We start from the raw sequence: 11,318 nt of genomic DNA, 5'->3' as shown, positions 1-11,318 counted from the left end.
AATAATAATAAAAAATAAATAAATTTAAAAAAAAAATAACGCTGTGGTAGACTTGATTGCCAGGGGGAAGGAATAACCACTCAAGCCTGCCTCACAGAACCCAGGTGCAGACCTCTGCAATGTGGCTTTAGAGAAAGCAATGTGTAATTTTTCTTCTAAAGAATAAACTTTGTAATATGCCATTTACAGGTATATTTCCACTTTGGAATACTTTTAGGAGAAAGGTCCATCTCTGCACCATTGAGTTGAGAAATATTTTTCCAGGTTAAAAATAATAACAAAGTTTATGAGATTCTGAAGAAAAGTAATAGAACCTAGTTAGAGACTTTGACCTTGGATTAGTATTTAAAAGTAGCTCTTCATTTTCAACAGTATTACAGTTTTATCACTCTAGGCAATGAACAGCAGGAAGATGATGTAAAGTCAGATGTAACATGATTTCCTATTTGTTTTTTGTTACATATCTTTTAGTTTAGTTAGAGTATATAAATTTTTATATATAATTATTATTTCCCACCCCACACCTTTCTTCCCTACCATCTCTAACACATCTTTAGTGCCCTTGCTGTACTGTAGAAGTGGTATAAGTGTTTGTAGACTACCCGCTAAGGCATGTAAATGGACTCGGTTAATATTGTGTATTATGCTGCTAGAGAGACACAAAGAACTAAAGCACTGTCATCAGTCACCTTAGAGGATCCTGTACAGCAATCCATGTCTACAAGCAGATTAATGAGGAAGACAGGTATGCCAAGATGAATATCATTATAGGTCATCGAGGGCCAACTCCCTCAGAGATTCAAAGATTTACTGGAAAAAAATGAAGGACATCAAAAAACTGAACGTGAAATTAATTTGCAAGTTCCCCAGAGATTGAATAATACGTAAATGGTAGGCACTTTCAGATGAATACATAATGTTTACTTCCCTAAAACAAGCATTGTAGTTGTTTGGACAGTTGGGGTGAGTATATACATATTCATGTAATTGTGTGTTTGTATCTTACAAATTCCATCATTTTATGTGGTAATTTTCCCTTTTGTTAAATCATGGAACGATGGCTTTCTTTTCTACTGTGAATATCTATTTTAAATGGGTAGTTTAAGACATAAATCTTTCCTGGAGGCAGAAGAAATTGCCCAACAGCTATGTCAAGTCCTTTGTGTAAATCTGCATGCCAAGACACAAGATAAGCCTCCAGCAGCTCGTTCAGAGGCCGGTTGGCACTTTGGGCTAACTCAGTAGCTACTTTTAAGACACGGGCTGGCAATATATCCATTTGTAACTGTAAGACACCAATTGGAGGTTTGGTGAATGAGCAATGGAATCCCAGGGGCCATGCAGCTCACACCTTAAGAACGAATTCTATGCAGTCCAAAGGAAATAAAGGAGGGGTTTTTTCCTGCCTCCTGTTCTGTACCAGGTTTTGTGTTCCCCTCTAAAGTTTGCAGCTCTCTGTTGTGTCGATCTTTTTACATGGTCCACGCTTTTAAAGAAAATCTGCACTAACTTTATATTTCAATATTACCTTTTCCCCAAACCTCTAATAATTTATAAATCCATTCATACTGAAAACAAAATGGCCAATTTTAATAAGAATATTAACTCTCTCTGACTATGTTGGCCCCACTTAGTGAACTGAAAATTAACTAAATAAGAAGCCAGCTTATATTTTCTTCGTACCTCTAAACATAACACCAAACTAGAATAAATGTGGGTCTAGAAAGTAAGAGAATTAACTGCAAGGCCCTAAGGACAGAGGTTTCCAGGAATGTGCTTATAATAGAGTTTTACCTGGGATTCAATGAAATATTTAGTGAAAGTGGCTGAAAGTACATGTGCTGAAAGTACCTTGTGGATAGGTCTGTGTGGAAAAGCACGAATGAATAGGACAGTTTTTGTCCTCTAGAATGAGATGATCAATGACACTTCAACACTTCAGTGTAAGTGGGAGGTGGGGGAGGGGCATTTCTCCTTCAGCACTTACAAATCTGCTTGTGTTTGTACAATCTTATCAGCCCTTTCCCTGGCTTCCGGCTTCCTCAGTCAAAACATCTTCTCTTTGTAATTGAAGACTAATCTTCTTTTGCACACCCTTGATACCATGTTCCCCCCCTGTTTTCTAGAACTTCCCTTCCTCTCCTATTGCAGCAATTTTATTATAAACCAGGGGTCACAGAGGCTTTTCTGTAATAAAACCAGGTAGTGAATAGTTTAGGCTTTTACAAGGCATATGGTAGGAGTTGTGGCTACCTACCTCTGTACTAATACCAAAGTAGCTGCGTATAAACAAATGCACAAGTATCCTGTGGCCAGCTTCTAGTAAACGTTCATATATACATGATAAAATTTGAATTTCATTAAAATTTCATTTGTTGTTTTAAAAATCATTTGAAAGATGAAACCATTTCGTTTTGTTTAATGGCCACACAAAAGCACACCGTGCACCCTGTTCCTGCCACTCACCAGATTTGCTGCCCCTTGCTTTAAAAGATTGCCACATTGCCATAATGGTCAACCTTTCTTCTTCAGTTCTTTCTTAGCCTACTGTCACCCAAGACATATAGTAACATTTAACAATGATGCTGAGTACTGGCCAGGAAGAGGATGCTAATTAGTGAGAAAAGACAAACCAGGCAATCCCATGGAGCTGTCACCGGGAGCAGCCAGGACACCATCTCTGTGCATCCACATCTTGGCCTCTCATCTTATTGGAAGAGAAAACAAAGCTCTCCTCACATTCCCATCTCAGCACTGCTCCTCTTCTCTACTCTTCATATACCACACTTCTGAGAATTGTAATTTTAATTTTCTGTCTGCTATGCATCTTACCTTGAATCCAACACAATTCCTTTAAAATTGGCATTTCCAGAATGCATGTCTCTTTTTACCAGTTCTGAAGACCTGGTCTTTATTTTTGATCTCCTTCCTTTGTCCGCATTAAATTCCCTGAGTTATCGTCCATCTCTCCAGCTCTTGGTTCGTGGTTGCCATGGCGAGTCTGAACTCACTTCTTCCAGGGGTATTTCTCTTTACTGATCTTTAGGTTTGTAGACTCATTTTACCAGTGTGAGTGTTCCTAAGGTATCTTAATATAAGTGTTGGAAATAGGGACCTGAAATCTTTCCCATCCGATTCCTGTGTGTGGCACCCCATAGCCTGGCAAGCTCACCCTATATTCTGATCCTAAGATACCAATGGCCATCCTCAGCATTGCCCTGCCCTGGCTCTAGTTATGCTTACTGTTCATCATGACTTTTACTCCAAATGTTTCTCACTGGGACAAATCTCACAGCATCCCTGGTCTAGTCTTTTTGTTTAACTGAATCATGACCCTGGTTGAATCCCTGATCTCTCTTTTCACAGTAAGTGGAGATGAGGAACCTAAAACTAATCTAAACCAAAGAGATACCTTGTTTAGGTATTTAGCATGGTTTTACAGCCCTCTATCATATTGCCTCTATTTCTTGTCTTTGTCTTACTATTGTAAAACCTATTCCCCAGTAATAGAAAAATAAAGAGTATACTTTCATGGCACTACACATGCTGCTGCAATTACCTAAAAAGGCATTCTCCTGTATCTGACTAATGTCTAGCATCTGCCTCTGAACTTATGAAGTGAGGAGAAGAGCCTTTCTGTTGTTTGCTAAGTTGCGTTGGAAAATATCCGTTCTCCCTTTGAAAACCACTATCATTTCACCATTAGCAAGCTAGCCAGGTAGGTTGAGCCACTTATGCTCTGAATCCTGGACCTCTATCTGGCAAGCACGAACAGTGAAGATACTTGGTAAACCATGTGGGGAGCTTGGGAAGGTAAGGAGCTGAGCAAAGTGCAGAAACGTGAAGCTGCCCATGGTGCAGCTCATTGATGTGCGATTTGGGGGTTACACTTTGCAATGTGCTTCCATATCTATAAAAAGGAATTTCCATTCCTTTACTGAAAGTTACTAATACAACACACACACACACACATCTCTCAGACACTCTTTGGGCACTGCATTTTCTGCATATTTCTGAGAAGTTTGCACTCCAGTAGACATAGAAGGTGGAATGAATTAAGTTAATAAATAGTTCTTAAACTATTGACTGTCATTTTATGTTAGGAGACAGTGCATAGGGGCTGGAAGCAGTGCACGGGGATCAGGGTGGAGCTCAGAGACACAAGAAACGTTCAGAAAATCTGAAAAAGCAGGATCAATACAGAAATCTGAACACTGCCCTGAAGGAAGTGAGGAAGTGGGTCAGGAGAACATCTGAAGTGAGGAGTAGTTCAGAAAGAAGCAAACGTAAGTGCAAAAGGCAGGGGCATTCTCAGGGACTAAGAAGGGAATAGACTACTGAGGAAGAGTTGGTAAGTGGGGGAGTGAGAAGTGAGGCAGCTGTGAGCTGTTTGGTGGCCAGGAAAGGGACCAGCTGAGACTGCTGGGACCCGAAGGGCTTTAGACTGAGTGAAACAGCTAGTGGGGAGAGGAGTGAAAGATCTGAGGAAGGTTAAAGACAACCACCAGCTTGTTTTCCTGGCACACAGCAGGAGAGCAATCATTCAAAGAATAGATAATGGTGGCTGGGTACACACTTTGGTCAGATAGAAGTTTGTTCCATAACTTGAAGTAATAAAGTCAAAATCATTTGATGAGTGCAGGAAGAGAGAAGTAGACACTTCAGAGCCAAGGTCTTGTCATCTGTGCAGGTTTGGAGCAGGGAGATTAGCATTCTGTGCTGGAAAAGCTGCCATGGTTTTCTGAGCCGTAGGTAAGGTCGCACTGGAATGTATTCTTCTGTATTCATATGTATTCTATGATGTATTCAACTGGAGACATCAAATACAGAATTGTATCCAAGTCATTATATGCATGGCATAGTGTTCATGCCAGGATTAAACTAAAGATTAAAAGTTTCCCATGAAGGGACCATATTTAAAGTCTCCAAACTGCAAGAATCAGCATGACATCATTGGTCATTTCATTTCCTTTCCTTTCTTTTCCTTTTCTTTTCTTTCCTTTCCTCTTTTCCTTTCCTTTCCTTTTTTTTTTTTTTTTTTTTTTTTTTTTTTTTTTTTTTTTTTTTTTAAAGATAAAGTGTTGTGTAGCACAGATTGGCTTCAAACTCATGCTGTAGCAGAAATAACCTGAGGACTGAAGCCCATGCACTCCAGTGAGGTAGCAGCAGAGAAAATTGAGAAGGGACTGAAGGAGGACCTGAACGGAGGAAGACCAGTGGAAAGCTGTTTCTTCTCAGAAAAATAATGTTTGGGGGAAGGAAAAAAAAAAAAGCACAGCCATTGAGCATGATGGCTTAGGCAGCATCCTCAGAAACTACTGATGGGTCAAGCTGCAGATTGAGAATTTCCAATTAAGTTTCAAATCACAGAGGGCACTATGACCTTGGCAATCAGTCTTGATGAAGTTGTAAGGAAATATAAACAGCTCCTTTCCGGCAGCCTTGCCAAGCAAATGGAAATGGAACAGTGGACAGAGGGTGTACAGGGACGTGTAGATGGTAGAGTGTAGAAGGTAGGGGTGAGACTACCCATTTTCAGATGAAAAAACAATAGGCTTATATTCTGGTAGAAATGATAAAAGGAAAACCTGATGACCCAGGAGAGAGAAGAATGTGAAGAACAGAGTCTTTGGGTAGGTGACGAGGAACCAAACTGCTCATGCTGAGCTTGTGGCCTTAGACAGAATCACGTCGTTCAGAACCAGAAGTGGAAAATAGAGGTTGGGGGCAGAGTGCAACAGAGTTCTATCCTGCTTTTACTTTCTCAGATTATAAGATATATATCTTATAATATATATATACATATATATATAATGATATATATACACATATATATAGTGTGAATCTGTACGTGTATATATATGTACATATATACATACATATACATACAAATACACACACATACACATATATATGGTTAAATATAAATATATGAGGGGACTGTGCTGGGAATAGGTACTAGAAAAGCTTTTGAATGGGGGACCTGGGCAGATCGTATTAACAAGGTAGAATTTCTGGTTACTACCTAGGGCTGGCTGAAATATTGGTTATTAACTTGAATGGAAATGAGTTAACAAAGCTTTGTCCTTTCCGGGTCAGTTATAAGAAAATAAGTGGGCAGTATACGAGGGTTTGACCTACACTGGAATGGAGTCATGCTGCGCATGCGCAATACGCATAATACTGGAGCCAAGAGAATTCAGAGTGATTTAAAGGATGTTTATTATAATGATGGGCTTTAAACCCTAACTTATTTTAGAAAGGTTTTGACGGGGGGGGGTGTGTGAGCAGAAGATAGTAGGAGCAATACACACACCTCAGTAGGTTTGAAAAAGTACAAAAATCAGGTAATTAGTACGAGGGAGCTAGCATGGTAAGGAGTAGAGGGGTTGCTTGAGCGTGAGGTCACAACAGAAATACAGTAATGGTATGGAAGAATCCGCAAGTTGTGTGCACAAGAAGAAAGAAAGAACAAAACTCCGACTAAAAGGGCCATCTATAGGCTACCAGGAATCAAATCACGAAGGCAGGCTATGAGAGAGCGGCACAGGAGATCGAGCTAAAATCGCCAGGAGAATACTGGGTCGGTCACGTACTGGATAAAAGAGAGCCATACTTTGTGCCTTTCAGGGTGGTGGAGATCAAAGTGAATATAAAGTGATTGCTGAGCTCTGAGTTCATAATGAAAAATTTAAAATTGCCTTTCACTTGCCATCCATGCCCACAGCTGACAATCACCCAACTTCTACTGTCGACACAAAGCTTGTCTTACCTTACTGACTGATAGGGCAGCTTTGTGCTGGATGGGAAGGCCAGTTTCTCTCCAGATTACTGAAAAATATTTCTGTAGAGGCTTTAGACACTGTATGGTTAAGAGCACCAGGAAGTACTTTTTGAAATGTAACTATTTTAGTATAGGATAAACTTAGAATAATCAAATTTTAACAAACGACTTACCTACTTTTTAAAAAATTAATAGCTAAATTACATTTGCACTTGAGCCCCTCCGCTTAACATGCTTCTACAGGAAAGCTGTGGGGGAAGTGGTCAGGGCTTTTCATCTGAGCATGGCTGGTCTGCTGTAGGAGCTCTCTATATTTTGGGAATGGTGCTCTTCATAAAGCCTTCTTGAGACAATGAGGTGAGGCCTCAGATTGCATCATGCCCTGATGATCGACAGCCCAGTCTCTTGGAAATGCCTTCCATCCTTTTCATGGTTACGGAATTCTTAATATTCCTTCAGCTCCTCTTAGCCTGCTCTCTGCGTCCCACCTCCCCAACCGATCTGACTCATTTGTGATCAAGTTGACACCATCGTCTAAATTTGCATGAAGTTTTCAGCAGTTCTCTTTGGAACAGCTCCTGTGACCCTTCTTGTGACCAGAGGCGGAAAGGTAACCCAGTCCTTCCTGGTAAGTCCACACAGTTGCAAATCAACATGCTAGGGAGCAGACTTTTTACTTTGTTATGAAGTGCCACAGTTTAGATTCCCCAGGGAATACACCCTTGCTCTGTTCTGGCTTTCTATTTTAGCAATGAACAGCTAGAATTAGAAAGGAATAGCTATTATCAAGAACTGCAGGGGGCTTGAAACTGCCTCCTGCCGCTACTGGATACTCAGAGGACACACGTGAGAGTTTTTAATGGGAAATTTCTCCATCTCTGCTTGTTGTTTTGAGCCAAGGGACAGGGCTGGGGGCGCGGGGGAGAGCAACAAACAGACAGAAAGAAGGAGAGCTCAGTTCCCACTTGACTATCCAGGGAAACTGAAAAAATTTAGGGAAAGAGATAAGACACTGTAGAAATAGTTATTCACTTAGTGAGGATTTTTAAAGCTTTCTGTTTCAACGTTCTTTCATAGAATTCATATTAGGATGGACAGAACACAGGACAAGATACATAGATTAGAGTTGGAGAGAGGCAATGGCAGGGGGCCGGGGCAGGAGCAGGGGCAGCTTTTAGCAGGTGGGAACAGATCTTCAGGGTTTAGATTCAAATGTGAGCCTAGTAAAGGATGGTAATAGGTGTCCAGACTGGAAGGCTACTGTAGGAAAAGGTGGATGTGAGAGTGGAGACTCAGGGGTGAAGTGGACGGAAAATGGAGAAAGGGAGACTAAACAATGAAGCAAACAACTGGAGTTTGCTTAAGGAAAATCTGACCTCCATTTTGTATCTCGTATTCATTCTTGGTAGGGTCAGGAAACATTTCCTACCTAAGGTCTGGTAGTGGCCTCCTTCCAATAGTGTCCGGAGCAGAAAGTAGGGCAGAGAGAGGTGGGCAACATTCAGCACGGACTGGGCCAAGTTCATTCAATGAAAAAAAAATCTATCTCCATCAGTCTAAAAATAGAAGATTCTTCCTTGACAGTGTTCTAGAAAACAGGATGAATGGATCTCCTTTCCACTCTGTAAATGAAGGAGGTGTGGGTTTGTTCTGGTATCAACACAGACAATATAAGCACATCTTAGTTCACATCTATCTGAAACATAAAGGAAATTCCAACAGCTAGAATTTATTTGTCCCAGGAAGACAATGACTCAGCTAATTCTAAGCCATTGGCGCTTAATTGAGCCGTTAATACAATTCCCAGTCTATTCAAAATAAATTGTCCACTCTGTTCCCCTTGATTTTTTTTTCCGTCTCCTGAAAGACCACATCATAATTCATCCACAGGCTCACTAAGAAATTGAATTCTCTCTGAAACCGAGTCTTACTTATTATAAAATGCTGCAAAGTAACATTTTCCCTGCTTTCATTTGGCATCTGCTTCTCGCTGCTTCCTTCCCGGTTTTCTTCTCCTTTGCATGCAATGCCATATTTGAAATGTGAGACATTTTATCAACGTCCCTGCCTTCCACCCTCTGTCACTATCAATGAGCAACACAAATCTGGGAAGAATGTCTATTGTTTTACTACATCCTAAATCCCTGCTATAGTTAGGACTTTTAGGGCGGATTTCAGAGTGCCCAAGGTCCTGCACATATAATGGCCATTTAATTGATGATTTTTTTTTTGAAAGCTTCCCGTACCAAAATGCTAAGAGTCTTTATTGAGACTAAAGAAAACTAGGGGCTGTCAGGCTTTTCCCTCCCTCCGCATCTCCAAGGTCACTCTGACGATCATCTCTAGACATCAATACAAAAGTGAAAGAAGCCATCATCAGAGACATATGAACTATTACCAGGCTGAAAGCCTCTTCAGCCACCCTACAATGAATCTTCATTTTATTCTGGATCCTGGGTGGCCTTGCTGGGGCTTTTATGGCAGGATAAGAAAAAAAATTTTTAAAAGAAGGAGAAAGAAATAAATTCTAGCCCTCTGTCACCCTGGATTATGTTGTATTTCTAGCTTCTTCGGTTCTTTCCAGTTTGAGTGTTTGTGAGATGATGTGTTTCTCTGCAATTTTGTGAAGATTTAAATGGAGTAACATAAAAGAAATTGTCACAATTCAGGGGAACACCCACTGCTATATGAAATTGAGAACTGCTACTTAGGTTAAAATAAGGGTTAGGTTATGCTTTGGGCAGATTTTTTATTTCAATCAAAACATTAACAAACATGATTTCCATGTTAAAGGAGACAAGTTCATTAACTATAGATATGAACTTTCCAAGTGGTCTCTTTGAATTTACATATGCTATTTGTATATTCTCATGATAACGAGTAGGTTTGAGTTGTGAATCTCAGAATAATCATATGAGAAAAACACCTGAAGCTTTCTAATATTTAGCAAATTTCAATGAACTCTGAAGCTTAGATGCCCTACCTATGCAATCTCTGTGTAGGTTAGAAACAAAGCCGGGTTTCTATATGAATCACCTCTTCAGGGTTCCCAGTGGAATTTCAGTTAGAAATGGATTTAGTAGTTAGACTTAAAGCAGTCAAGAATTCAAAGGCAAGTTCTTGTGAGCTATTTCTCTTTCCTTAAAGACAAAAAAAAAAAAAAAAAAAAAAAAGGTCATATTAGAAAACAATAAAAAAGTGGTAGTTAAAAATAATAGCAAAATAACAAGAATCTTTTAAAATGTTAATTCACTTTCCGTACGACCCAGAATAGAAACCCCTAATGGGATAGTTCTGAGGAATTCAACAAATATAGATTGCATTAATTTTGGACACAGTTCTGACTGACTCCTTTATTTGAACACCACCCTTCCCACAACAGGTTGACAGAAAGACCACAGTGTCTAAGATTACATGTGGTCTTTTTATGCCACTTCAACAAATAATTTAAGAGGTCTCTGGTATATTTCCTGTTCTTGCTTATTTATAGTTATGTATCTTTTGATAGTACTTCCAAACATTGGCTTTTCCTTGAGGAAAAAAGAAGAGTCACAACTAAGTGAGGTTCTAGGCCACAACCCATGAAAAAGAATCTAAAACCTGAAGTGAAAATAACATCACATCCTATATGAATCTAGCTATAAGGCGCCCGGAGCAGAGGCAAGCTCCATGTTACCACACTCAGCAGCTGAGGACCCCTACCCAACCCCCACCATTCCCCCAACACTGGAGTTTTGGAACTAGGACCTAGGTCAAACCAGTATTGGAGGCTTCAACACACACACAAAAAAAAATGATTTCAGGGCTATAATTAGTTTATAGTGAAGCTGAATTGGAGATCTTATTATAGGCATTTTAATGCATGTTTAAGCATGAGAGTTCAAAAAAGGAGTGGCACCCAGTTTAAAAAAAATAGATACACTCTTTGGAGGCATGCCCTTCCTCAAAGAAGAGTGGTAGAAAGGGAGACAGGCTCCAGCAGGGAAGGGGAGTAAGCAAGTGTCTTGGCATTAGCCATATGTGGCACTACATTTTTTTTTAATCACATTTTTTTGAGTTTTGTCTATGTGTGGGCTTGCACACACCAGGTTACCAAGGTGGATGTCACAAGACAGTTTGCTGGAGTAGTTCTCCCTCTCTCCACCATGTGGGTCTCTGGGATTGAACTCGCCAGAAGAGGGCATTCAATCCCACTATAGATGGTTGCTGGGAATTGAACTCAGGACCTTTGGAAGACCAGTCATCCATTAACTGCTGAGTCATTTCTCCAGCCCTATTTACTTTGATCTTTTAAAAAAAGGATTAGCTTTTTAAGCATGTGTGTGTGTGTGTGTGTGTGTGTGTGTGTGTGTGTGTGTTAGAGTTTTACTGCTGTGAATAGACACCATAACCAAGGCAACTCTTAAAAGGACAACATTTAGCTGGGCACCTTTGCCTGTGGAGCTGCCCCTCAGGTGATAAGGTTTATTGTTGGGGGAGGGTGACTACTGTTGGTGTTTTGTTATTGTTGTTTTTATAATTTGTTTTCTTTTTT

At 40.1% G+C, this 11,318-nt stretch overlaps 1 protein-coding gene across 3 annotated transcripts in view; it reads right to left on the bottom strand.

Moving 5' to 3' along the window:
- Positions 1-11,318, bottom strand: part of Csrnp3 (cysteine and serine rich nuclear protein 3) — a 196,284-nt gene that overhangs the window by 120,627 nt on the left and 64,339 nt on the right. Inside the window, exon 1 of one of the 3 annotated variants that reach the window (XM_031370474.1) lies at positions 8,214-8,529. The exons of the other annotated variants lie outside the window; for them this stretch is intronic. Within the exon in view, the coding sequence (XP_031226334.1) occupies positions 8,214-8,310 (97 nt within the window). The 5' untranslated portion in view covers positions 8,311-8,529. Of the gene's footprint in view, positions 1-8,213; positions 8,530-11,318 lie in introns of those variants that run through there. 3 annotated transcript variants of the gene reach the window in all.

Source organism: Mastomys coucha, unplaced genomic scaffold (genome assembly GCF_008632895.1).
Source record: "Mastomys coucha isolate ucsf_1 unplaced genomic scaffold, UCSF_Mcou_1 pScaffold15, whole genome shotgun sequence".
Lineage (NCBI taxonomy): Eukaryota > Metazoa > Chordata > Mammalia > Rodentia > Muridae > Mastomys > Mastomys coucha.
This window is presented reverse-complemented; position numbering and strand designations above follow the sequence as displayed.